We start from the raw sequence: 27634 nt of genomic DNA on the forward strand, positions 1-27634 counted from the left end.
TTTATAGTTAATGCCGTCTCCAATCATTCCTTTTACATTTCAATCCAGCTATGAGACTACTCAGACAAAGCAGGCCACCCGCCATAAGGGGTTCCCGAGTGGCGCAGCGGTCTAAGGCACTGCGTCTCAGTCCCTGGTTCGAATCCAGGCTGTATCACATCCGGCCGTGATTGTAAGTCCCATAGGGCTGCGCACAATTGCCCCAGCGCCGTCTGGGTTTGGCCGGTGTAGGCCTTCATTGTAAATAAGAATGTGTTCTTAACTGACTTGCCTGGTTAAATAAAGGTTAAATAAAAATAACTAAAATAAAAAAATGCTACCGTGACTTCAGTCTCTGCTGATTGGCTTTAAATTTAAATCCAGCTATAACGCGGAACTTCCACAATTTCGACGTGGAGGCTACAATCCCTCCTGCAGTGCAGAAAGGTTAAATCATCAAACCCCTCGCAAGGAGGCAAAAAGTCAACCTCATTTGGCGCCATTCCAAATACCCCCCAGCAAGCAGGGGAGGAAGACAGGGCGTGAATAAACCAAGGGCCAACCAATAAGCAAGGCCGGACATTATATAGGCGGCATCCTCGGGTCTTTAAATAGCCTACCTATATCCACATAATATCAGTAGTCCCAGTTGAAGTTACATTGTAGTTAGGAAAAACAGCCCAGTGTGAATCCATTTTGTATTTCTTCAAGACTGGACATATTGCTGGACGTCATGACAAACTTTCAGACACCAACTGATTTGGAGAGCCCGGGGGCACAGAGAGCAACTCTTCCCCGTCGCCATTCAAGCGTTTGTCGGAACTTATTTGGACCCATCGAGCATGACGCGCTGAACCGCGAGTTGAAGGCGAAGATGAAGGAAATATCTGAACGAGACCAGCGTCGATGGAATTTCCACTTCGAGACAGACACACCAATTCCCGGGAGTTACGAATGGGAAGGAATGTCAGCGGACTCAACACCTGCCTTCTACCAGGAGTCGACGAAAGTTGGAGGCATGAGGGTTCAGGTTGTGACATCAAACACAGACTATACCGCAGAGGTTGTCACTGATAATGTGCGTGGTTGTTCCCCTCTATCAGACTGCGAACAGACTGCACTTTGTTCCAACGAAGTTAACCAAGAGAATTGGTCCAATTCCCCCAATACGAGGAAATGTAACTCCAAATCAACACCGTGTATTCGGCGTAAGAGGTCGAGGACAACATCTTATGAACGTGCAGTCAACGTTACTCAAATTACAGGTAGTTCTACTTTTTCTTGGTAACGCTATATAACTCCTTAATAAGCAACTCGTTTTAATGGCTTGCCGACTACATAACGTTGATGTTCTCGTATGATTGACTCTAATATGAATTAAAGACTAACCGTTCTACATTTCTTCCCCGCAGATTTTTTCCCAAAGAGGAGAAGATCAACGTCAGAGATGAAGAGCACCCAGCCCAATTCTTCCCTCTCAATTCCCCTTGAACAAACGCCACGCAAAGCTCAAATAATTCGATAAACAACGTGGACAAATCATACCATTGCCTATGTGGAAAATTAGGCTATCTGCCTTTTTTTGTTATTATTATTGTCTGTCTTGGACAAAAAAAGATGGAGTAACCATCCAAAATATGTTGGCCAATGTTTATGCCAAAGTAGGATGTTTTGTCTATATTTAAAATATTGTTTAATTTATTTTATTTAAGTTTCAACTGTATTTAATGTGTTTAATTCAACAAAGGTTTCTGAGATATTGTTTGTCTGTTGAATTGTATCCGTGAAAAATACTATTAAAACGATTTGGTTTACATTTTGCTGACGTTCTGCTCATTTTATTATTGAATTAGTGAGACCTCACAACGACCATCAGTGTGCTAACGAGGTGAACAGGGACACCACCTGCCCATGCACACCCCTCACACACTAGAGAAACAATAAGAGCAGCAGTCGTTCCATTTGACAGCACTTGAAGAGTGCCTCAACAAATTGTAGCAGCAGTAGGCCCATAGACTAGCCCTACACTGAATGAATATGTTATGTCCATGGGCATTGTTCAAGAAAAAAAATCAGTCTGCATTGTGCCTTTTTGGTAGATATACCAATCACGAGCTTTCACTTGCTGTGCGTAACTCCGCATGGACGCATGGCGTGCGCACATAGAACACGCAGACACACTAACTAATTACCATCGCAGATGCTATTACCCTCACTGTCGATATGCAAATCAACTAATCCATTCAACATGTAAGCATATTTCCGATATGAGACCAATGTGGGGGTTTTCTGACTGCCTTAACAGGGTATTGGGGAGGATCTCTCTGATTTGTGCCTTAACACCCAAGACATCTGTATAGTACTAGACCAAACAATGTAACACGTAATCAAGACTTACACATGATTGTCGTTTCTTTTCAAATTCTGTGTTAACTCCAAGTGCTTTTCAATAATATCAGGCTATGAAGATGGCCAACCGCTAATGGCAGGTGCACACTATTTGACTTACCTTTTCTAAAGAAAAAACGTCTGGTGTATAAAAATAAACAAGTTTAGAAGTGCAATACATTTAAAAATCTTAACCTACGTCTAACGGTAGAGATGATTTAATGTGTCAACTTTGAAATTGTTGACCTAACGGTCCCTATAAAATAGACATGAATACATAACCCACAATGAAATGTATCAGATTTGGTCTGGTTCTAGTGGGAGAATAAAGTATAAACTAATAGTTGTTTTATTGTGAGAATAAGGAGTAAGCGTGACTATATGGTAATGTACATGCATATACTTAAATCAATAGTGACTGCAATAGCAATCGTGTAAAAACAGGGAGTAACAGATCCATGAGCGATGCGCGCATATAAATTATGCAGTGGGAGGATGAGAGATTTGCAGTACAATTTAAGGTTCGCACGTCTCAAGGATTGGCCATACAGCAGGAAAAGAACAATACCCTAAAGAATTTAAGTGGCCATCTGGCATCAGGGCTTGCGACATGGAAGAAGGGACATGTGGAGAAAGAGTGTGCCATTTCTTTCACCTGCAAATGCGGATTGGTGGCAAAATGAACGCTCCCAGACCCCCCACGTTCTTATTGACAAAGTTACATTCTTCTTTTTCAGTTAAATGCCTATTATCCTTCTCGTGCCGAAACCCATTCGAATGGTTATTTGTAGTTCCAAACTCTATTAGCCCTTCGTTCTATCTGTAGCCCTAACCAATTAAGACCTATAGTCTACACAGAAAAAACACTTATTAGTCAAAAATGGCACTATCTTTATATAAATTATAGATATATTTATCTTTATACAATATTTATCTTTATACACTATCTTTACTTCAGATAAGTCTTTAGACATGAATGAAAAACGAATCAACTAGTTAAGTACACAGTAGTGGTATATGGTTATTGACTATAGTCACTTTTTCACAGCATTTCATAGTTCATTTTGGTTCCATATTTCATGGAGTTGTGAATGCTATAGTCTGTACCTGCAGTAGTTTGAATTGAATGAATTCTGCCCTGAGTAGTGCACTTTCCTCCAGAAACAGATGGTCTATCTATATTGTGTCGCCCCAAGGCATCCAATTTTACCATCAAAATTATTCATTAAATCTGTCCCAAGGGCTTGCCATTGCCCACCCACTGATAGAATTCCCTTCATGATATAACTTTTTTTCCTCTCCTTTGTCCAGTGCATCATACAGTGACAGTTGATCTGCCTGTAGGGGAGACTAAGTATATAACACACCACACATAGACAAGCAGGCTTTTATTGGCAATAGTTTGGTCTGCACTGTAACGGTTGGCATTATAATGGAATCAAAAGGATGAAAGACCATCTATGTATTAATACTGTCTCGGCCCATTTTATTAAGCTAGGACGGAATGGTTGTGAGATTTAATAAATAGACCTACTAAGAAGTCAAACATGGATGGATTTCTATCACGACCTCAGCAGAACTTCATTCAGGACAATTTTCTGTCTAGGTTCACTATAGGACATGTTAATAGCAGAAACATCACATTCCCTCTACATGACTGACTTACTCTAGACAAGATACTTGATGTTTCTTGACATGTAGTTGGTTCAAAGCCAGTTAGTGCAGTAGCATAGAGGTTTATTTGCCTCTACCCAGAATATGAGGACCATTCTGAATGTAACATAGACCAACACTGAAACATAGTAACGATCACCAGCATGATAAAGGACGTGTTTGTGGAGCAGCACATGAGCCGTTATTTCCCTCTTTGTTGGCCAGAATACCAAGCCCGTCTTATCACACTGACTCACTCGCACAATGACCAGTAAGACCAGTCAACCGGACCTCTACAAAGCACTAGAACCCAGCAGTGTCCCTATAGCAACACCTCTCTCCTCTCCCCTCACCCACCTCCAAAAGCACCACAATGACTGCCACAAAGACCCCCACACTTACACACTACACTTAGAGAGGGGGTGCTATTGTCATGAGCACCCAGGCAGAAGGCAGGCAGGGCCCAGATGGTCATCTGGTCTTTTATCTGTGTGCCTACTACTACTGAAGGAATGGAAGGATCCCCGGAAGGCAAGCGGGATGAGGTCACCATCTGCTGCAGCTGAGGTCATCTGTCCAAAGCTCTGGTATTAGCCACGCCACTGGTCCTCCCATCCACCATCCCCCAAGGTCCAAGACATGAGAGGGGAAGGGGGATCTAGGTGCAATTAACTCTTCCCTCCCTTTGGTCTTCATGGAATAGAGTCTACTCCGGGGGGGGGGGCATGGTTAATGTTGTGGGTTTTAAAGGGACAGGACAATGTATCTTCGATGTTATAGCCCTTTAAGGCACCTTCCACACATACAGCTTCCAATGGGACATTTATATGACCTAACTTGGAAGTAATAATCTATAACTAATTATTAATGCAAGATCCATGGTTGAACAGAATTGTTTGACAATCACCCCCCAAAAAGTTATGGATATTTGCCACATTCATTTATTGGCAATGCAAAATCTTTATAAAAACAGGATAGCTACACAATTTGATTGCACTGAAAATCTACATAAAAGCCCTCACCCCGGCCCCAACACTTTAGTTTACGTTTTGACGGTACATACATGGAGAACTTTTGAAAACATATTGTGTTATTATAACTGAATACTTTTAGTATGGACATCATTCCATATTCACCATCAAAACATAGCTACCTTTATACTGAAGTGTTTGCTTTGCATATCAACATATTTCAATCAAATTGAATACTACCTTTACTTTTTGATATTGTAACATTCCAATACTCTTACACAGCTGGAATAATGGTATATATGCACTTCAATCTTATTTCCTTTTGATTGAGGGGAAAGAGTTTGAATATGGCGCTTGCTCACATTTCCAAAAAAAGTTCCCCCGGAACATTGACAATTGCAGTAAATGAGAATTCAGAAACATAATCATATCCAGGATCTATGAAAAATATGTCCTGTCTGTGTATCTAGCTGGCTTGTCCTGTAGGCTAAGGCACTGTTCTGTTCTAGGGAAGGGAGCACTGCCGCTACCTCGCTCTCCAACCAAGGTGCATGAATTGAGGAGCAAACTGAAGCAGAGAGGAGATATAGCAACTCTTGGGAGGACATTGGAATTAAATACAATTATCTTTGTTTAAAGTAGAAGGCCAAAAGCTGAAATGTGTTGGTTCCACTTTTAACAATTTATTTTTTATTTTTTATTTAATTCGATTGTCCTCCAAGAGTTGCTAAATCTCCTGTCTATACAGTTCTTTTCTAGGGCAGGGTTTCCCAAACTCGGTCCTGGGGCCCCCACTGAGTGCACGTTTAGTTTTTGCCCTAGCACTATACAGCTGGTTCATTATCATGAAGAACACTGATCTCAGAATAAGACAGAGAGAAAGCGCCAAAGTGGTTTTGGTGTTTCTTGGCTTCAGGAGCTCTTGTCCTGGCTGAGGCTGGGGTTGAGGGGTGGATGGATGGTCGATTCAGGAGCTCTTGTCCTGGCTGAGACTGGGGTTGAGGGGTGGATGGATGGTCGATTCAGGAGCTCTTGTCCTGGCTGAGACTGGGGTTGAGGGGTGGATGGATGGATGGTCGATTCAGGAGCTCTTGTCCTGGCTGAGACTGGGGTTGAGGGGTGGATGGATGGATGGATGGTCGATTCAGGAGCTCTTGTCCTGGCTGAGACTGGGGTTGAGGGGTGGATGGATGGATGGTCGATTCAGGAGCTCTTGTCCTGGCTGAGGCTGGGGTGCAGGGATGGATGGAGGGTTGCGGTGGAGAGCTGCTCGTAGCTGGGTAGGCTATCCTGGCTGGGGACACCTGCCCCACCCTGTGACCTCCTCCTACCTTGCCCCTGTGCTCCCCCCATGTCCCCCTGCCCCTGGATTGTCCCAGACAACAGCTGGGTAAGGGACTCTGCGATTTGGTTGAGCGTCTGGTCCATGCGTTGTATCTGTAAGTAGATGGACAAACAGAAAAGTCAATGCTGTACAGACCAATATAATATAATTAATAGATACTCTTTCTATTTTATTGTCTGTTTTTGCAGAACATGGAAATGTGTATTCTAATGTTCTCGTTATCGGCCTTTTTCAGGCAAATCACCAAATCCTTTTCATCTTGGGAAAACAAACCAAGACATTATCATACCACATTAAATGATCAAAAGAGTTTTAATGAAAGCCAAAACAAATAGAAAACTTGAAAAGTTTTGTAAATGAAAATCCACCCTGGCTGTCAACTCCTTTCTAGGGATATCATTAGGGGACTGATTATGTCGGTGTAGAGTGAATTCACTCCTATCAGACCTCTGTGCTGGAGAAAAAAACCTGACTGTCCTGTGCAAAGCATCAGTCTGAGCACAGTTGATCCAAATTGATGGCTTTTCTATAGTCAAACTGACTTGGCACAAACAGATTTTGGTCAAACCGATTTGGCACAAAATGGCTGCTGTGTGTCACTGAGTTGGGTGCTTAACATTGGCTGTGGTAAGGTGGCACAAAATGGAGGGCTTTGAAATCTGGTTAAAGGCACAATAGAAATGGCACCTGTAGATGAGTAGCTGTACTCTGTTCAGAAAGCAGAGGGTGTAACATGGAGTAACATCCTACCTTGTCCTCCATCCTGTTGAGTCTGGAGCCGATGGTGTTGGTGCCTTTGTCTTTGGCTTTGTCTTTGGCCCCAGGAGCATCATGGTCCAAGTCATAAACCAGCGAAACAAGAAGACGTAACAAGAAACAAGAAGAGACGTAAGATGCTGTAAGATACAGTAGAGATATAGTACTGTGTCCAGCCCCTCTAAGATGCTGTAAATTACAGTAGAGATATAGTACACTGTGTCCAGCCCCTCTAAGATGCTGTAAATTACAGTAGAGATATAGTACAGTGTCCAGCCCCTCTAAGATGCTGCAAATTACAGTAGAGATATAGTACACTGTGTCCAGCCCCTCTAAGATGCTGTAAATTACAGTAGAGAACTGTTTACCTGAGCTAGTCTGGAAGAGGGTCAGCTTCCCTAGAGACTGGTCCAGTCTAGAGGAGAATTAAACACATTGAATGCAGTGCATTGGGTTATATACAGGTGCAGTCACGGCACAGCATGCCGCACTTAACTGGGTCAAAATCTGAGAGAAAGGCAGACACAAAATGTAATTTCCGTGGTGATGAGGATATTTATTGTTTCAATTTAATGCAGTAAAAAAAAAATGTCTGTGGATTTTGACCTAGACGAGTGTGACAAAAAAAAAAGACTGCATCCCCACTGGGCAAAAACTGGTTGAAACAACATTGTTTCCACATCACTTAAACCCTCAAAAATCTATGTGATGACGTTGTATCAACGTAGAAAACTAATTGGTTTTGCAAAACATCACCAACGTGAGGGAATTCATCTTTTTTTCACCCAACTTTTAACCTAAATCTAATGACATGGTGATTTTTTGTTGTTGATTTGACGTTGTATTCACATTAGTTGACAACTCAACTAAATGTAAATCAAAACTAGATGTTGAACTGACGTCTGTGCCCAGTGGGTCTGTAGTGTGCAAGTCATATGCACTTTAATCAGTGAGTTAATTGCAATGGATGAGCTAACCCGCATAAAGACCTTGATATCAATTTGAAATGAACGGGACTTAAGAGACAGCTTGAGATGCAGCCCACCTCCTCTGTAGCTCCTTGATGCGCACCATGAGATTCAGGTGTCCTTGGGAATACTGCTCGATCACGTCTCGCACGTCATAGGGCTTACGTGCTTGCTGCAGAACACACACAGTGTTAATCACCCTCAGCAGTAAAAACTCTAAAGAAGTCAACAGATCAAAAAGCGGACATCTTGTAAAATAAGTCTTTCTAACAGTTTGTGAAAAGAAGTTTGAGTTGCAGACTAGAGAATATATGAAAAGATTTCTCTCTGATGTAAGCACATCAGACAGTCATACCACACACACACACACAATTATTGAAAGCAGTCAAGACAATACACAGACACCCCCCCCAAAAAATGACATATTGCAGCTTTAAAGCTGAGAACTATGACTTAAAACACTCATGGTGTTAGCCCACTTTAATCTGAGAGCTATGCTATTTATATTTTTGACAACTTTTACTGCACTACATTCCTAAAGAAAATATTGTACTTTTTACTCCATACATTTTCCTTGACACCCAAAAGTACTCGTTAGGAAAAGTCCAATTCACACACTTATCAAGAGAACATCCCTGGGCGTCCCTACTGCCTCTGATCTGGCGGACTCAAATGCTTTGTTTGTAAAATATGTCTGAATGTTGGAGTGTGCCCCTGGCGTTTCATAAATTAAAATAACAAGAAAATGGTGCCATCTGGTTTGCTTAATATAAGGAATTTGGAATGATTTATACTTTGACTTTTGATACTTAAGTATATTTTAGAAATTATATTTACTTTTGATACTTAAGTATATTTTAAACCAAATACTTTTAGACTTTTACTCAAGTAGAATTTTACTGGGTGACTTTTACTTGAGTCATTTTCTATTAAGGTATCTTTACTTTTACTCAAGTATGACAGGTACTTTTTCCACCACTGATGTTCAGTATCTATCCTTCATGAGCCACTAGGTGTGTTTGACTGTAGAGTCAGGTTCTCTGTGTGTGCCGTGCAGTGTGCTAACAGGGTAGAGCAGTGCAGCAGTGGGCCTGTAGCCAGTAGAGTAGCTACCTCAGCTGAACTCAGGCCTCAACTGACGTGGACTTAGATGTTACGGTACTTCAACACAGCCTCACAGTAGATGGTGTTCCAAAGATATATATATATATATGTCACCAGATCAAACACATCTACTTCACACCAAACATAAAGACATTCTGCACACACACACACACACACACACACACACACACACACACACACACACAACCATAATAACACTACAATCCAAAACCAAGTCCAAATCCCCCCCACCACCACCCTCCCACCCCCCACACACACACACAACTGAGAACCCAGACACACACAGACTCAAAGGCAAACACACAACTTGAGTGATGTCCGCTGTTCTGCTTTTCAGCCTGAGGGAAGAGTCTCTTCATTGATTGACTATGTTAGTTTTAGGTTGAGCTCCACAACACACGCTCAGACAGCAGTGTGAAGCTGCCTGTTTGTCCTGGAGTCCCAGTGTGACTTGATCAAGGCAGCCTGTGCGGAAGGCAAACAGTCACACCGAAGTGAGGACAGGCAGACCCGTTAAGAGGACGTGAGGACAGGCAGTCCCATTAAGAGGTGGGTAAACAGCCATCAGCGTGACATCATTGTCCCAAGCGCTACCTAGCGCTAGTCTGCGGCTAACAGCCTGCTGATAAAACAGGATATGCTGTGTGTTGACTGCTGAGGGCAACCAGAAAGAACCAGGATGGGGGGGTGAGAGAGGAGGGAAGAAGGGGGGACGTCTGAATGTATGGAGTGGATTGTAATGTTGTTAGGGTAGAGAGGGAAGGAGGAAAGAGCTGAAATAGCAGTAGCCTTCATACCTGGGTGCAAATACATGTGTATTTTAGTATTTATTTAAATACTTTTTTCTGTGTATTTGAGTATTTTCAAATAAACAGCCCAAAACAAGTACTTTTATTTGAGGATTTGAATGGTTATTTGTAAAAACATATCGTCGACCTAAATGTATGTGAAAGTACTTTCAAATTATTCAAATGCATGGGTTAAATGCATTCGAGTCAATGTATTTGAGTATTTGTTTTATACTTTCCAAGTGTATTTACAAATACATTTCAATATTTAACTACTTGTTTTTTTTCAAATATCTGAATACTTGTTTTGAAATGTACTGAAAAGTAATTAAAATTCCTGAAATAGTATTAGAACCCAGGTGTGGTAGCCTATACCAGAATGTAGGTAGTGGTATCTGTCAATACAGTGGATCGTTCTGCTGGTCAAAAACACTCCTACAAACAACGTACCCACCTGGAATCTCTTCTTGGCGACAAAGTAGCGCATCCGTAGGATCACGTGGATAGCTGCTCTGTGAGTCTCCTGCAGCCTGCGTGAGATAGATGGCTATGAGTGATTTTTATAGCAAAGTATTCATAAAGTATTCACACCCCTTTACTTTTTACACATTTAGTTGTGTTACAGCCTGAATTTAAAATAGATTAAATCTAAAAAAAATTGTGTCACTGGCCTACACACAATACCCCATAATGTCAAAGTGGAATTGTGTTTTTCTATTTTTGTTTACAAATTAATTAAAAATGACAAGCTGAAATGTCTTGAGTCAATAAGTATTCAACCCCTTTGTTATGACAAGCCTAAATATGTCCAGGAGTAAAACAGTTTCTTAACAAGTCACTTAATAAGTTGCATGGACTCACTCTGTGTGCAATAATAATATATTTGTGAATGACTACCTCATCTCTCTACACCACACAAACAATTATCTGTAAAGTCCCTTAGTCGAGCAGTGAATTTCAAACACAGATTCAACCACAAGGACCAGGGAGATTTTCCAATGCCTCACAAAGAAGGTCACCTATTGGTATACGGATAAAAATAAAAAGCAGACATTGAATATCCCTTTGAGCATGGTGAAGTTATTAATTACACTTTGGATGGTGTATCAATACACCCAGTCACTACAAAGATACAGGTGTCCTTCCTAACTCAGTTGACAGAAAGGAAGGAAACTGCTCAGGGATTTCACCATGAGGCCCATGGTGACTTTAAAACAGTTACAGAGTTGAATGGTTGTGATAGGAGAAAACTGAGGATGGATCAACAACATCTGTAGTTACTCCACAATACTGATCTAAATAACAGCGTGAAAAAAAGGAAGCCTGTACAGAATAGAAATATTCCAAAACATTAATCTGTATGCAACAATGCACTAAAGTAATACTTCAAAACAATGTGGCAAAGCAATTCACTTTTCGTCCTAAATACAAAGTGTTATGTTTGGGGAAAATACAATAAAACACATTACTGAGTACCCCTCTCCATATTTTCAAGCACAGTGGTGGCTGCATCATGTTATGGGTATGCTTGTAATCGTTAAGGACCGGGGGAGTATTTCAGGATAAAAAATAAAATGAATGGAGCTAAACACAGGCTAAATCCTAGAGGAAAACCAGGTTCAGTCTGCTTTCCACCAGACACTGGGAAATTAATTAACCTTTCAGCAGGACAATAGCCTAAAACACAAGGCCAAATATACACTGGAGTTGCTTACCAACTATCCAGGAATATTCTCAAGTCAAAACTAGTCAAGTAAACCATACAGTCACAAGGAAATTAATTTGTACAGTACCCTACAACAGTGGTTCTCAACTGGTTTTGCCTCGGGACCCAAATTGAACCAGGTCGTCTCAGTCGCACCCCAATATTCGCATCGCGAAAAATAATCGTCAAAATACAATCTGGAAAACTATATTTGTATTTTCAAAGGCTATATTGATAGTAATTGTAGCAATTATATGACAAGGGAACAACATTCCCAACTCTTTCATTGTCAATAATACCATTTTGCCCATATGAAGAATGTTAATAAACTCACTGGCTTGAGACCACAAAATCAACTAACATAGTACTGATAATAGTTCTATACTGGAAATACTGTGATTGAAGAAAACATTTTCAGAAATTAAATTACTCATAAAAATATGTGTTATCATGACTACATACTTTCTCCTTGTTTTAAGTTATTTGAGTTCAGACCAGAGTATTTCTTCATACATTATTATATTTTTTACTCCCATGACCCACTCAAAACCTCCCTCGACCCAAATTTTGGTTGCGACCCACCAGTTGAGAATCCCTGCCCTAGAGCATGAGGGTAATTCTGTAGCTGAAGAGTGTCAGGGTGTGTCAGCATAAATGCTGCCTAAATTGACCCCGGCCTCATTTCTTCTGAATAAACAGATTGAGCCAGATTGAGATGGGGCCATTCCCTACAGACTACACTTCTAGCAGAGAGTTTAGGGCTGATTATCTTATGAGGCTTCATTCACAGCAATCACTGCCCACTGGACACAGACAAGTTTAATGTTTAGTTTTGATTTACATTTGGTTGAATTGTAAACTAACGTGAAATAAATGTAAAATTACCAAAAAAATGAACCATGTCATTGGATTTAGGTAAACATTTTGGTGAAAAAGGCAAAATTCCCTTATGTTGACTTTTTGCGAAACCAGTCAGTTTTCCACATTGATTGAACGTCATCACATAAACATTTATCGGTTGAAATTACATGGAAACAACATTGATTCAACCACTTTTTGCCCAGTGGGTGTCAACTAAGTGGTTTTGCAACATACAGTAAATAAATATATTGATGAATATGTATGTGGCTCAGAAACATTTATGTTTTATACTCAATGTCTCTGTCATTTGCCTCTGATAAAGTGGCTCAAAAAACACGGGTGGTTCCAAACCTTTAGTGGATCTGTCTTTGAGTGTCGTTGTAAACACTAAGCTCAGAGTAGTGCTTTCACTAAGTGGTGGATGGTCCTGGTGCTTAGCATCCATTAGAGGGAACCTGTAGTCTGTCAGGTCTCATCACCCTGATAGAACCTGTAGTCTGTCAGGTCTCATCACCCTGATAGAACCTGTAGTCTGTCAGGTCTCATCACCCTGATAGAACCTGTAGTCTGTCAGGTCTCATCACCCTGATAGAACCTGTAGTCTGTCTGGTCTCATCACCCTGATAGAACCTGTAGTCTGTCAGGTCTCATCACCCTGATATAACCTGTAGTCTGTCAGGTCTCATCACCCTGATAGAACCTGTAGTCTGTCTGGCCGCTTCACCCTGATAGAACCTGTAGTCTGTCAGGTCTCATCACCCTGATAGAACCTGTAGTCTGTCAGGTCTCATCACCCTGATAGAACCTGTAGTCTGTCAGGTCTCATCACCCTGATATAACCTGTAGTCTGTCAGGTCTCATCACCCTGATAGAACCTGTAGTCTGTCTGGTCTCATCACCCTGATAGAACCTGTAGTCTGTCAGGTCTCATCACCCTGATAGAACCTGTAGTCTGTCAGGTCTCATCACCCTGATAGAACCTGTAGTCTGTCTGGCCGCTTCACCCTGATATAACCTGTAGTCTGTCAGGTCTCATCACCCCGATAGAACCTGTAGTCTGTCAGGTCTCATCACCCCGATAGAACCTGTAGTCTGTCAGGTCTCATCACCCCGATAGAACCTGTAGTCTGTCAGGTCTCATCACCCCGATAGAACCTGTAGTCTGTCAGGTCTCATCACCCCGATATAACCTGTAGTCTGTCAGGTCTCATCACCCTGATAGAACCTGTAGTCTGTCAGGTCTCATCACCCCGATAGAACCTGTAGTCTGTCAGGCCTCATCACCCTGATAGAACCTGTAGTCTGTCAGGTCTCATCACCCCGATAGAACCTGTAGTCTGTCAGGTCTCATCACCCCGATATAACCTGTAGTCTGTCTGGTCTCATCACCCTGATAGAACCTGTAGTCTGTCTGGTCTCATCACCCCGATAGAACCTGTAGTCTGTCTGGTCTCATCACCACGATAGAACCTGTAGTCTGTCAAGTCACATCACCACGATAGAACCTGTAGTCTGTCAAGTCACATCACCACGATAGAACCTGTAGTCTGTCAGGTCTCATCACCCTGATAGAACCTGTAGTCTGTCTGGCCGCTTCAACCCGATAGAACCTGTAGTCTGTCAGGTCTCATCACCCTGATAGAACCTGTAGTCTGTCAGGTCTCATCACCCCGATAGAACCTGTAGTCTGTCAGGTCTCATCACCCTGATAGAACCTGTAGTCTGTCAGGTCTCATCACCCTGATAGAACCTGTAGTCTGTCAGGTCTCATCACCCTGATATAACCTGTAGTCTGTCAGGCCGCTTCACCCTGATAGAACCTGTAGTCTGTCTGGTCTCATCACCCTGATAGAACCTGTAGTCTGTCAGGTCTCATCACCCCGATAGAACCTGTAGTCTGTCTGGTCTCATCACCCTGATAGAACCTGTAGTCTGTCAGGTCTCATCACCCTGATAGAACCTGTAGTCTGTCTGGCCGCTTCAACCCGATAGAACCTGTAGTCTGTCAGGTCTCATCACCCTGATAGAACCTGTAGTCTGTCAGGTCTCATCACCCTGATAGAACCTGTAGTCTGTCAGGTCTCATCACCCTGATATAACCTGTAGTCTGTCAGGTCTCATCACCCTGATATAACCTGTAGTCTGTCTGGCCGCTTCACCCTGATAGAACCTGTAGTCTGTCAGGTCTCATCACCCTGATAGAACCTGTAGTCTGTCAGGTCTCATCACCCTGATATAACCTGTAGTCTGTCAGGTCTCATCACCCTGATATAACCTGTAGTCTGTCAGGCCGCTTCACCCTGATAGAACCTGTAGTCTGTCAGGTCTCATCACCCTGATATAACCTGTAGTCTGTCAGGTCTCATCACCCTGATAGAACCTGTAGTCTGTCTGGTCTCATCACCCTGATAGAACCTGTAGTCTGTCTGGCCGCTTCACCCTGATAGAACCTGTAGTCTGTCTGGTCTCATCACCCTGATAGAACCTGTAGTCTGTCTGGTCTCATCACCCTGATAGAACCTGTAGTCTGTCAGGTCTCATCACCCCGATAGAACCTGTAGTCTGTCAGGTCTCATCACCCTGATAGAACCTGTAGTCTGTCAGGTCTCATCACCCCGATAGAACCTGTAGTCTGTCAGGTCTCATCACCCCGATAGAACCTGTAGTCTGTCAGGTCTCATCACCCCGATATAACCTGTAGTCTGTCAGGTCTCATCACCCTGATAGAACCTGTAGTCTGTCAGGTCTCATCACCCCGATAGAACCTGTAGTCTGTCAGGCCTCATCACCCTGATAGAACCTGTAGTCTGTCAGGTCTCATCACCCCGATAGAACCTGTAGTCTGTCAGGTCTCATCACCCCGATAGAACCAGCAGCACACCACTCTGATCTGGGGAGGACTGAGAAGGGGAACTTGGGACATCCACCATAGAGGAAGAGGAATTGAAAGGGGGGGTGTGACTGGGTATGCAACTAAAAGTATATTTCATTCTGTTACTGGGTAGGCAACTAAAAGTCTATTTCATTCTGTTACTGGGTAGGCAACTAATAGTCTATTTCATTCTGTTACTGGGTAGGCAACTAATAGTCTATTTCATTCTGTTACTGGGTAGGCAACTAAAAGTCTATTTCATTCTGTTACTGGGTAGGCAACTAAAAGTCTATTTCATTCTGTTACTGGGTAGGCAACTAAAAGTCTATTTCATTCTGTTACTGGGTAGGCAACTAAAAGTCTATTTAATTCTGTTACTGGGTAGGCAACTAAAAGTCTATTTCATTCTGTTACTGGGTAGGCAACTAAAAGTCTATTTCATTCTGTTACTGGGTAGGCAACTAAAAGTCTATTTCATTCTGTTACTGGGTAGGCAACTAAAAGTCTATTTCATTCTGTTACTGGGTAGGCAACTAAAAGTCTATTTCATTCTGTTACTGGGTAGGCAACTAAAAGTCTATTTCATTCTGTTACTGGGTAGGCAACTAAAAGTCTATTTCATTCTGTTACTGGGTAGGCAACTAATAGTCTATTTCATTCTGTTACTGGGTAGGCAACTAAAAGTCTATTTCATTCTGTTACTGGGTAGGCAACTAAAAGTCTATTTCATTCTGTCATCCCTGCACTCTTGCAGTAATCTTACCACCCCTACACAACCAAACACACCAAGCCTAAACCTAGAAGACCCTGCACTAACTTTAACCCCTGGCCTAGACAACCAAACACACCAAACCTAAACCTAGAAGACCCTGCACTAACTTTAACCCCTGGCCTAGACAACCAAACACACCAAGCCTAAACATAGAAGACCATGCACTAACTTTAACCCCTGGCCTAGACAACCAAACACACCAAACCTAAACCTAGAAGACCCTGCACTAACTTTAACCCCTGGCCTAGACAACCAAACACACCAAACCTAAACCTAGAAGACCCTGCACTAACTTTAACCCCTGGCCTAGACAACCAAACACACCAAACCTAAACCTAGAAGACCCTGCACTAACTTTAACCCCTGGCCTAGACAACCAAACACACCAAACCTAAACCTAGAAGACCCTGCACTAACTTTAACCCCTGGCCTAGACAACCAAACACACCAAGCCTAAACCTAGAAGACACTGCACTAACTTTAACCCCTGGCCTAGACAACCAAACACACCAAACCTAAACCTAGAAGACCATGCACTAACTTTAACCCCTGGCCTGGACAACCAAACACACCAAACCTAAACCTAGAAGACCCTGCACTAACTTTAACCCCTGGCCTAGACAACCAAACACACCAAACCTAAACCCAGAAGACCCTGCACTAACTTTAACCCCTGGCCTAGACAACCAAACACACCAAACCTAAACCTAGAAGACCCTGCACTAACTTTAACCCCTGGCCTAGACAACCAAACACACCAAGCCTAAACCTAGAAGACCCTGCACTAACTTTAACCCCTGGCCTAGACAACCACCCATGGATGTAATCACGCCCGCTCGCCCTCGCCCTCTCTCTAACTCTCTCTCCCCCTCTTTCACCAAAGTGACACTTGGGTGACAAGAGGAGAAATGACCTTGGTAGTGTGGGTCTGGACTGTGTCTGTCTGTTTGTCTTTCTGTTTGTTTGTTTGTTGGGGACAACAACAAGGCAAGCATATCAAAGGAGCTGAAAGTGACAGGAAAAGGTCATGTCATTACTGGTGTCAACACCCTGGTCTAAACAGCCACTCCCTCTCTCTCTGATCTCAGAGCAGCTGACACTGTGACCAACACAATGCTAGATGAGGACCTCTGGCAAGCAACGCTGACTCCTCCTACTTTCTTTAGGCCAAAAACATCCAAGATGAGTTAACATCTTTGATTTGACACGTTATGAATGTCTATAGGTGCTACTCTATCTTCATACTAGTAGCTGTCAATGACCGAGTGGGAGTCTTAAACCAAACTACAAACAGCAGCACTATCACAAAATGGCCGCCCCCTCCCCTGCTATCATTGTGCTAAAGATTGTGGAGTCATTTTGTCTGTTATCTACCAGGGAGCTGAACAGTAGCTGCCTGCCATTCATGACCTCTCCAGTGCCCTCCCCTGATGGGAAAGAACAGAGCTACCTCCTCGACTGCCCACCACTGCAATCAGGATAACATAAACAGGAACAAAATGGAACCTTATCTTCTTGGTCAAAATACACCACATGTTAACTCATCAAAACAATTGCAAGAAACATTAAAGGCCAGTAGGAAAATCCAGGAACGTTTTACAAATCACAAATAACTGCTGTGTCATCTGAGCAAAATCTGCCCATAATAAGCCTGCATCTATCTATAGCCAGTAGCTAGTAGACACCCATTTTTGGAGTCACAGGCCCCAATCAACCAATGATATACCTTACTATACCTGACAGTAGCCATTAGCCAAAACCATTAGCCTATAACACACAGAGATCACGAGAGGACCTGATGTCATAGATCCTCATAGTTACACAGTGTGCTGATAATGGCAGCCATTTTAGTGAAGGATAAATCAGTCTAATATGCCTAGAAAGTGATTCTTCTTTTTTTATATTTTTTTTACAATTTTGTACATTTAACCTTTATTTAACTAGGCAAGTCAGTTAAAACAAATTCTTATTTACAATGACGGCCTACCCCGGCCAAACCTGGACGATGCTGGGCCAATTGTGTGCCGCCCTATGGGACTCCCAATCACGGCCAGATGTGATACAGCCTGGATTCGAACCAGGGACTGGTTAAGATCGCTGCGCCACTCGGGAACACAGTGGTCCCTGCTTGTTTAATTAAGGAGCGTTGTTTAATGGGGCCGTGCTGGTTTCAAGGGGTTTAGCAGGTAATGGGGCAGAGAGAGGGTCCCAGTTAATGATGTCCCTGCATGCAATAGCCAGCCTGACCCATTACCCCACTGTTTAGTATGGAGCCTTCAGGGACAGGAACTCAGCCTCATTTACACCACTTTTCTCACAGAGGTCTATATCACAGTGGCTTTCACTATGCCCATGATACGCATACTATGCAAGTGTGTTTGTGTGTGTGTTTGCGCATGTGTTTTTGTGTCTATCTGTGTGTGTCCTCAGGGAGCTAAGTCTTCAGGTATCAGACAAGGTTAGTCATCATCAAGAGAGCTGCAACCACTGTTACGGTAACTGAGGCGCAACCGCTGTTACGGTAACTGAGGAGCAACCGCTGTTACGGTAACTGAGGCGCAACCGCTGTTACGGTCACTGAGCAGCAACCGCTGTTACGGTAACTGAGGAGCAACCGCTGTTACGGTCACTGAGGCGCAACCGCTGTTACGGTCACTGAGGAGCAACCGCTGTTACGGTCACTGAGGCGCAACCGCTGTTACGGTAACTGAGGAGCAACCGCTGTTACGGTAACTGAGGAGCAACCGCTGTTACGGTAACTGAGGCGCAACCGCTGTTACGGTAACTGAGGCGCAACCGCTGTTACGGTAACTGAGGAGCAACCGCTGTTACGGTAACTGAGGAGCAACCGCTGTTACGGTAACTGAGGAGCAACCGCTGTTACGGTAACTGAGGATCAGGCTGGAAATAGAGCACAGACTGAAAGGGAAACAGACTCACTGTGATGATGTCATTATGATGGGACCATTCAGAAAGCAGGGTTATAATGATGTCATTATGAAAGGCGCAATCACAGAGCAGGGTTATGACAATGTCATTATGAAGGGACCAATCCGAGAGCAGGGTTATGATGATGTCATTGTGTCATTGACTCACTATGACACGTGGGTGATGGACCACAGACTGAAAGGGGGAAACAAACTGACTGTGACACGTGGGTGATAGACGACAGACTGTGAGGGGGAAACAAACTGACTGTGACACGTGGGTGATAGACGACAGACTGAAAGGGAAACTGACTGACTGACACGTGGGTGATAGACCACAGACTGAAAGGGAAACAGACTGACTGTGACACGTGGGTGATAGACGACAGACTGAAAGGGAAACAAACTGACTGTGACACGTGGGTGATAGACCACAGACTGAAAGGGAAACAGACTGACTGTGTCACGTGGGTGATAGACGACAGACTGAAAGGGAAACAAACTGACTGTGACACGTGGGTGATAGACCACAGACTGAAAGGGAAACAGACTGACTGTGTCACGTGGGTGATAGACGACAGACTGAAAGGGAAACAAACTGACTGTGACACGTGGGTGATAGACGACAGACTGTGAGGGGGAAACAAACTCACTGTGACACGTGGGTGATAGACGACAGACTGAAAGGGAAACAGACTGACTGTGACACGTGGGTGATAGACGACAGACTGAAAGGGAAACAGACTGACTGTGACACGTGGGTGATGGACCACAGACTGAAAGGGAAACAGACTGACTGTGACACGTGGGTGATAGACGACAGACTGAAAGGGAAACAAACTGACTGTGACACGTGGGTGATAGACGACAGACTGAAAGGGAAACAAACTGATGTGACACGTGGGTGATAGACGACAGACTGAAAGGGAAACAGACTGACTGTGACACGTGGGTGATAGACGACAGACTGAAAGGGAAACAGACTGACTGTGACACGTGGGTGATAGACGACAGACTGAAAGGGAAACAAACTGACTGACACGTGGGTGATAGACCACAGACTGAAAGGGAAACAGACTGACTGTGACACGTGGGTGATAGACGACAGACTGAAAGGGAAACAAACTGACTGACACGTGGGTGATAGACCACAGACTGAAAGGGAAACAGACTGACTGTGACACGTGGGTGATAGACCACAGACTGAAAGGGAAACAGACTGACTGTGTCACGTGGGTGATAGACGACAGACTGAAAGGGAAACAGACTGACTGTGTCACGTGGGTGATAGACCACAGAATGAAAGGGAAACAGACTGACTGTGACACGTGAGTGATAGACCACAGACTGAAAGGGAAACAGACTGACTGTGTCACGTGGGTGATAGACGACAGACTGAAAGGGAAACAAACTGACTGTGACACGTGGGTGATAGACGACAGACTGTGAGGGGGAAACAAACTCACTGTGACACGTGGGTGATAGACGACAGACTGAAAGGGAAACAAACTGACTGACACGTGGGTGATAGACGACAGACTGAAAGGGAAACAAACTGATGTGACACGTGGGTGATAGACGACAGACTGAAAGGGAAACAAACTGACTGTGACACGTGGGTGATAGACGACAGACTGTGAGGAGGAAACAAACTGACTGTGACACGTGGGTGATAGACTACAGACTGTGAGGAGGAAACAAACTGACTGTGACACGTGGGTGATAGACGACAGACTGAAAGGGAAACAAACTGACTGTGACACGTGGGTGATAGACGACAGACTGAAAGGGAAACAGACTGACTGTGACATGTGGGTGATAGACGACAGACTGTGAGGGGGAAACAAACTGACTGTGACACGTGGGTGATAGACGACAGACTGAAAGGGAAACAAACTGACTGACACGTGGGTGATAGACCACAGACTGTGAGGAGGAAACAAACTGACTGTGACACGTGGGTGATAGACGACAGACTGTGAGGAGGAAACAAACTGACTGTGACACGTGGGTGATAGACGACAGACTGAAAGGGAAACAAACTGACTGTGACACGTGGGTGATAGACGACAGACTGAAAGGGAAACAGACTGACTGTGACATGTGGGTGATAGACGACAGACTGTGAGGGGGAAACAAACTGACTGTGACACGTGGGTGACTGGGGTCAGAACACACTGGTCCTCCTGGTCCAGATCGTCCCCAAAGCTGCTGTTCCTCTGGAGGGGACGAGGGGGCTGCACCTCCAACAAACCAGGGGTCTTTTTCACTGCCAACACACACACACAGTCCCAAGCATCGCAGGCACACACACACTCAGAATATGCATAGCCAAGTGACAGAAGATTTCCCTATGATCTTATAATGTAATTTTAAAAAATCCATGCAACCCTTTCACATTTATATATTTCTGTAGCGAAAACAAAACAGCTCAGTGCTTGTTACCTGGGAGTGGCGAGCTGAATGTAAGGGAGGAAAGAGAGGTCCAGGACTGCTGGGTATCTGTGAGACCAAGAAGAGGAGGGGAGGGAGGGATGGAGACAAACACACAAGAGGATCATGTAGCTAGCAATCTAGTAGATACATGATCCTCTGGGTGGGATGGGAAAGGCTGGGAGGCAGGCTTTCTATGGGTCATGGAGGGAGGTGGGAGCTAGGCGGGATGGGATGGGAAGCATGGTTTCTGGGTGGGAACGGAGGATGCAGGCAGGTGGATGGGGACTAAGGGGGCAGTGGGTTATCTTTGTATGCATTCAAATATATTTTTAGAAAGCCTTCTTTACATCAGCAGTTGTCACAAAGTGCTTTATAGAAACCCAGCCTGAAACACCAACATGGTACTGAGATAATCATGATAACAAGATAGAATGGTGGCACAATTGGGACATTTTGAAGGGGGTTCCAGAACCACTACAACCTCTATGCTGCTGCCAATGTGCTGGAACTCACACATTCAACTGAAGACTGATTTATCTGCAGTTGACTGACTAAAGGGTTATGTACCTATACACAACTGTACAGAAGGAGCAGGCAGTGAGAGACAGATATAACAGTAACCGAGACAGTGATTGGCCAAGAGGACAGCTGCAGTGATTGGTCAAGAGGACAGTAACAGCTGCAGTGATTGGTCAAGAGGACAGTAACAGATGCAGTGATTGGTCAAGAGGACAGTAACAGATGCAGTGATTGGTCAAGAGGACAGTAACAGATGCAGTGATTGGTCAAGAGGACAGTAACAGATGCAGTGATTGGTCAAGAGGACAGTAACAGTGATTGGTCAACAGTGACTGGACAGGAGAAGTGGACACTAACAGGAGCTCACCACATCCTAGGGCTTCAGCTAAACAGAAGCCAGAAACAGCAGATAGGGAAAAAGAGGAGGAGAGAAAGAGAAACAGAGAGGGAAAGAGAATAGAGAGTGTGTTGAAAACCGTGGGAAACGTCTAATTCATGAATTAAATTAATCATAATTCAATTGACAAAAATGGAATTGGCTCTGATAAACCCTGGCAGAGTGCCATTAAAATGTGGGTGAACTGCCCCTTAGGCTACTCCAAGCCACTAAGATGCAGTGTAAATATATATAGGAGAGTACCCCTCTCCTACCTGTACACACAGTGCTGTAGACGTCAGAGCTGAGCTCCCTCCCACTATTGAACACAGAGTCGTAGGAGATACTGGGAACAGTGGGAGAACCAGGCCCGTCGTCCTTCTCACTGCTCTTCAACTTCCTCCTCAGCTTCACCTGTTTACAGAGGGACAGACGTGAATGGACGGATGGACAGATGGATGGATGGGCGGATGGATGATGGATGAATGGATGGGTGGGTGGGTATACGGATGGTGGATGGGTGGATGGGTGGGTGGGTGGATGGATGATGAATGGATGGGTGGGTCAATGGACGGACGGACAGCGGATGTCTGGATGGGTAAATGGAAGGGTGGGTAAATGGGTGGGTGGATAAATGGATGGGTAGATGAAAGGATTGATGAATGAATGAATGAAATAGCATCGATCTGATAACCAGTGATTGTATATGGACAGCTGACCGTTTTCTTGGGCTTGGGACTGGATACAGAGGAGCTGGGCAGAGCAGGTCTCCTCACAAACATTTTGAAGGTGGCCGAGTCAGGGTTCTCCACAGCAAAGACCCTCCAAGAAGTCTGGACAGAGAATGTGATCAGGAAGTAAACAGACATTAACATTGCAGGTGACTACTAGAATCTACACCACAGTTGACTCGAGATGAAGGTACTTTTAAGGAATAGTGAGGAACACATCTACCTAACCAAGCTCCACAGCATCTCCAGAATAATAGGTTTCCTGAAATTCAACAGTTGTTGTGAAGTAAAAGAGCATGCTGGTATAACAGAGATAAGAATGGGCCGAAAAGCTCACTTCACGGCTAGCTTGAAATGTCGCCAATTGTGCCATCGAATTGGATCCTTTTCTATAGCTCAACTGGTTCGTACGTTGTCAAGGAGGGCGGTCAAGCGTGTTAGCGAGGCAGAGGGCCCCGGGTTTGAGCTGTGGAACAGACAGTTTACTCTGAGTTGTAATCAGAGAGGAGGAAGCTAATATTGCTTATCTAGCACACTGATGTCGGTTTCACTGGGACTGTCTCTGTCAGGCTCACCTGGATGAGAATGGCAGCTGCAGGGATCTGTCTGTTGAAGTGCTTCTGCCTCTGTTTCTGTTGAACCTTCAGGGCAAAGCCTGAACCTAGGATCCCCTGCAAACAAACGCAGAGGATTACTACACCTAGTACCATAAAGGGTTCTTCAATTGTCCCCTAAGGAGAACCCTCTGAAAATAACTATTTTGAGTTCCAAGTAGAACCCTTTCACCACCAAAGGGTTCTACCTGGAAGGAAAAAAGGTTATCCTATGGGGACAAATGAATAACCCTTTTTTTCTAAGAGTGTGCTTCACGGTGTTACTGATGAACAAACAGTATCTTTCCACCTGGTTACTGCACTTACAGCTGGTAGGGCGAAGAAGGAGATGGCAAAGACCGAGAAACACGATGCAATGGTTTTACCGATCCACGTCTGAGGTACCTTGTCTCCATAGCCTATAGTTGTCACGGTCACCTGCAAAAGACCAAAGACTGCTAGAAGAGTCATCCCAAACACCTGCCCTGTTAAGTGAAGCCAGACACACACACACACACACACACACCACACACACACACACACACACACACACACACACACACACACACACACACACACACACACACACACACACACACACACACACACACACACACACACACACACTCCAGTGGAGGCTGCTGAGGGGAGGACAGCTCATTATAATGGCTGTAACAGAGTAAATGGAACGGCATCAAACACCTGGAAACCATGGAAACCATGCGTTTGATGTATTTGATACCATTCCACTGATTCCGCTCTAGTCATTACCATGAGCCCGTCCTCCCCAATTAAGGTGCCACCAACCTCCTGTGAAACACACACACACACACACACACACACACACACACACACACACACACACACACACACACACACACAGCAGCCTTACCACCCCCCACCACAAGGCGTCAGCGTAGCTCTCAAACTCATTGGCTCCATTGCTGTCCACAGCATCCTTCTCTGCCAGGTACACAAAGTAGGAGGAGAAGATGAGCCCCAGGAAACCAATGTACAGCGTGGTGATGAGCTCCTGGAAACACACACGCACACACACACGCACGCAGGCACGCACGCACACAAAGGCACACATACACAAAGAAACACGCGCACGCAGGCACGCACACACACGAGACAAGTTATTTAACATAGTTATCTAGAGAGGAAGAAAGTTATTAATAACGAAGAAAAGTTTGTCGCTCAGCATTAAATTAGGAGTGTGTGTTAGTGTTTGTCAACTCTGTTAATCTGTGCAGTGAACAACTCATAATAATAAAAATCCATGGTATTTATATAGCGCTTTTCAAGGATCCAAACTAACCTGTCTGTGGATGAAGACCACAGAGCCCAGCAGACGCCACGTCCCTCCCTGCCGGTCCACATGGAGCATACGCAGGATCTGCAGGAAGCGAATCCCTCTGGAACGAGAACACACTCTCTGTGATCGGGGCTCCAGACAAACATTTTCCCCTGATGGAACTGCTGGCACCAATTTGTTTTTCTGCGGCATCACACAATAGAAAACAATTAGTAATCATCTGATAAAATGATTTAGTTATAGACAGACTACTGAGATGGTATTCAAGAAATAAGTTGTTTCATCTAACATGTCCATGCAGGAATGCATGATTCAACAAATCCAGTGATGTCATGAATTTTGGGACAAATAGTCTATAATTCTTTTGTTCAATAGAGATACATTTGCCCACATCTTTTATGTACAATAATATCATAGGCTGATTTATTTCGGACTATTTCACCACCTGAGTAAGTGGAAACTCCAAACACATTAGCTTGATCGCTAACTCAAAAATAATACCCACTGCTGGTGGCCATGTAGGATTCTAACACTAAAGTCAATAAAAATTGCTTCCAAAGCTGTTTATTACCCGCAATTAGATTTTGAAATGTTACAGCCTATACAATCGGAAGAAAATAAAAATCTCCTGGAATGCGAGGAGAGAGTGAGTAAGTGGCTCGCTCATTACAGCAGCAGGCCCCAGCTAAACAGGCACAGGGGCAGAGACCTTCATTACAGCAGCAGGCCCCAGCTAAACAGGCACAGGGGCAGAGACCTTCATTACAGCAGCAGGCCCCAGCTAAACAGGCACAGGGGCAGAGACCTTCATTACAGCAGCAGGCCCCAGCTAAACAGGCACAGGGGCAGAGACCTTCATTACAGCAGCAGGCCCCAGCTAAACAGGCACAGGGGCAGAGACCTTCATTACAGCAGCAGGCCCCAGCTAAACAGGCACAGGGGCAGAGACCTTCATTACAGCAGCAGGCCCCAGCTAAACAGGCACAGGGGCAGAGATCTTCATTACAGGAGTCATGAGGATAATAATGCACATGACTATTTGACCAAATCATGGTTTCAGCCAAGTTTAGAGTGAGGTGACCATGTAGAATGTGCAGCTTGCACCAATGCGACCAATAAAAAAATGTAACTCGCCATAGCCAAGTCAAAGGTGTAGCCAAATGCAACTAAATGGTCGCAGTCTGGAGCCCTGCATGATCGTGCTGGAAACGTAGGAAACTTTGGACATGAGAGTCGAGGGCCAGTGTCTTACCTGACAGCAGATGTGGCAAACACCTGTCCATTGGAGCCTACTACCAGCACGATAATGGAGGCCACCACTACAATCAAATCTGCAGAGAAGCACACAGTAGAGGAGAACCATGTTACTGGAGGGAGACATGTTACAGGAAGGAGAACCATGTTACAGGAGGGAGACATGTTACAGGAAGGAACCATGGTACAGTAGAGGAGAACCATGTTACTGGAGGGAGACATGTTACAGGAAGGAGAACCATGTTACAGGAGGGAGACATGTTACAGGAAGGAGAACCATGTTACTGGAGGGAGACATGTTACAGGAAGGAACCATGGTACAGTAGAGGAGAACCATGTTACTGGAGGGAGACATGTTACAGGAGGGAGACATGTTACAGGAAGGAGAACCATGTTGCTGGAGGGAGACATGTTACAGGAGGGAGACATGTTACAGGAAGGAGAACCATGTTGCTGGAGGGAGACATGTTACAGGAAGGAACCATGGTACAGTAGAGGAGAACCATGTTACTGGAGGGAGACATGTTACAGGAAGGAACCATGGTACAGTAGAGGAGAACCATGTTACAGGAGGGAGACATGTTACAGGAAGGAGCCATGTTACTGGAGGGAGACATGTTACAGGAAGGAGCCATGTTACTGGAGGGAGACATGTTACAGGAAGGAGCCATATTACAGGAGGGAGACATGTTACAGGAAGAAGCCATGTTACAGGAGGGAGCCATGTTGCAGGAGGGAGCCATGTTGCAGGAGGGAGCCATGTTGCAGGAGGGTGCCATGTTACAGGAGGGTGCCATGTTGCAGGAGGGTGCCATGTTACAGGAGGGAGACATGTTACAGGAAGGAGCCATGTTACAGGAAGGAGCCATGTTACAGGAGTGATCCCAGGGTTGTTGAATTGTCACTGTTACTTAATTAGGATATCTATTTGCATACTAAATGCAAATAATTGGCATTATTGTACATGTTTTTATCTTATTTTATCTGAAGACTAAGGATGCCCGTGTGGAGTTTGTTCCAGGCACTTGCCGATGATGGAGATAGGCTTCCTGGCAAAGCGCAGCCGGCCCCAGACGCCAACATATTTACTACGGCACCCTGCTGACCACAGCCGCACACCATACTCCACACCGAATAACACCACCAGCGCGATCTCCTGTTAAAGACAGAGAGTGGGGGGGGGGGTGTAGAGAGAACTTTTGTGAGTGTAATGTTCACTGTTAATTGTTATTGTTTATTATCTATTTCACTTGCTTTGGAAATGTAAACATATGTTTCCCATGCCAATAAAGCCCCT

General features: G+C 44.3%; 3 protein-coding genes across 3 annotated transcripts in view; 1 reads left to right on the forward strand and 2 right to left on the reverse strand.

Annotated features, from left to right (window-relative positions):
* The first annotated feature begins 604 nt into the window (after window positions 1–604).
* On the forward strand, window positions 605–1798 carry LOC106562470 (uncharacterized). Its single transcript, XM_014127368.2, has 2 exons — window positions 605–1244; window positions 1392–1798. Exons 1-2 carry the CDS (start codon window positions 713–715, stop codon window positions 1502–1504), a joined length of 645 nt encoding a protein of 214 aa, XP_013982843.2. The 5' UTR covers window positions 605–712; the 3' UTR covers window positions 1505–1798.
* A 1942-nt stretch (window positions 1799–3740) lies between these two features.
* Window positions 3741–26710, reverse strand: LOC106593969 (potassium voltage-gated channel subfamily KQT member 1). The gene is made up of 15 exons (XM_082969902.1): window positions 26623–26710; window positions 26336–26414; window positions 25087–25183; window positions 24658–24798; window positions 24093–24203; window positions 23748–23843; window positions 23161–23274; window positions 22717–22855; window positions 21556–21612; window positions 21256–21379; window positions 10428–10503; window positions 8138–8232; window positions 7461–7507; window positions 7087–7148; window positions 3741–6428 (listed from the first exon to the last, which is right to left on the reverse strand). The coding sequence occupies exons 1-15, from the start codon at window positions 26708–26710 to the stop codon at window positions 6195–6197; spliced, it is 1560 nt and encodes a 519-aa protein (XP_082826028.1). The 3' UTR covers window positions 3741–6194.
* A 480-nt stretch (window positions 26711–27190) lies between these two features.
* Window positions 27191–27634, reverse strand: part of LOC145864276 (potassium voltage-gated channel subfamily KQT member 1) — a 28340-nt gene continuing 27896 nt past the window's right edge. Inside the window, exon 3 of the mRNA XM_082969749.1 lies at window positions 27191–27493. Within this exon, the coding sequence (XP_082825875.1) occupies window positions 27329–27493 (165 nt within the window). The 3' untranslated portion in view covers window positions 27191–27328. The remainder of the gene's footprint in view (window positions 27494–27634) is intronic.

Source organism: Salmo salar, chromosome 26 (genome assembly GCF_965601325.2).
Source record: "Salmo salar chromosome 26, fSalSal1, whole genome shotgun sequence".
NCBI lineage: Eukaryota > Metazoa > Chordata > Actinopteri > Salmoniformes > Salmonidae > Salmo > Salmo salar.

What these genes read in the sequence shown, in the direction of transcription:
- LOC106562470 (XM_014127368.2), top strand. Translation starts at nt 713, where the DNA reads ATGACAAACTTTCAGACACCAACTGATTTGGAGAGCCCGGGGGCACAG. An exon ending in CAACGTTACTCAAATTACAG is followed by an intron (nt 1,245 to 1,391) that starts GTAGTTCTACTT and finishes TCTTCCCCGCAG; the next exon opens with ATTTTTTCCCAAAGAGGAGA.
- LOC106593969 (XM_082969902.1), bottom strand. Translation starts at nt 26,710, where the DNA reads ATGTCTCCCTCCTGTAACATGTCTCCCTCCAGTAACATGGTTCTCCTC. An exon ending in TGGTCTTCATCCACAGACAG is followed by an intron (nt 24,799 to 25,086) that starts GTTAGTTTGGAT and finishes GTGTGTTTCCAG; the next exon opens with GAGCTCATCACCACGCTGTA. An exon ending in CCTTCTTCGCCCTACCAGCT is followed by an intron (nt 23,844 to 24,092) that starts GTAAGTGCAGTA and finishes GTTTGTTTGCAG; the next exon opens with GGGATCCTAGGTTCAGGCTT.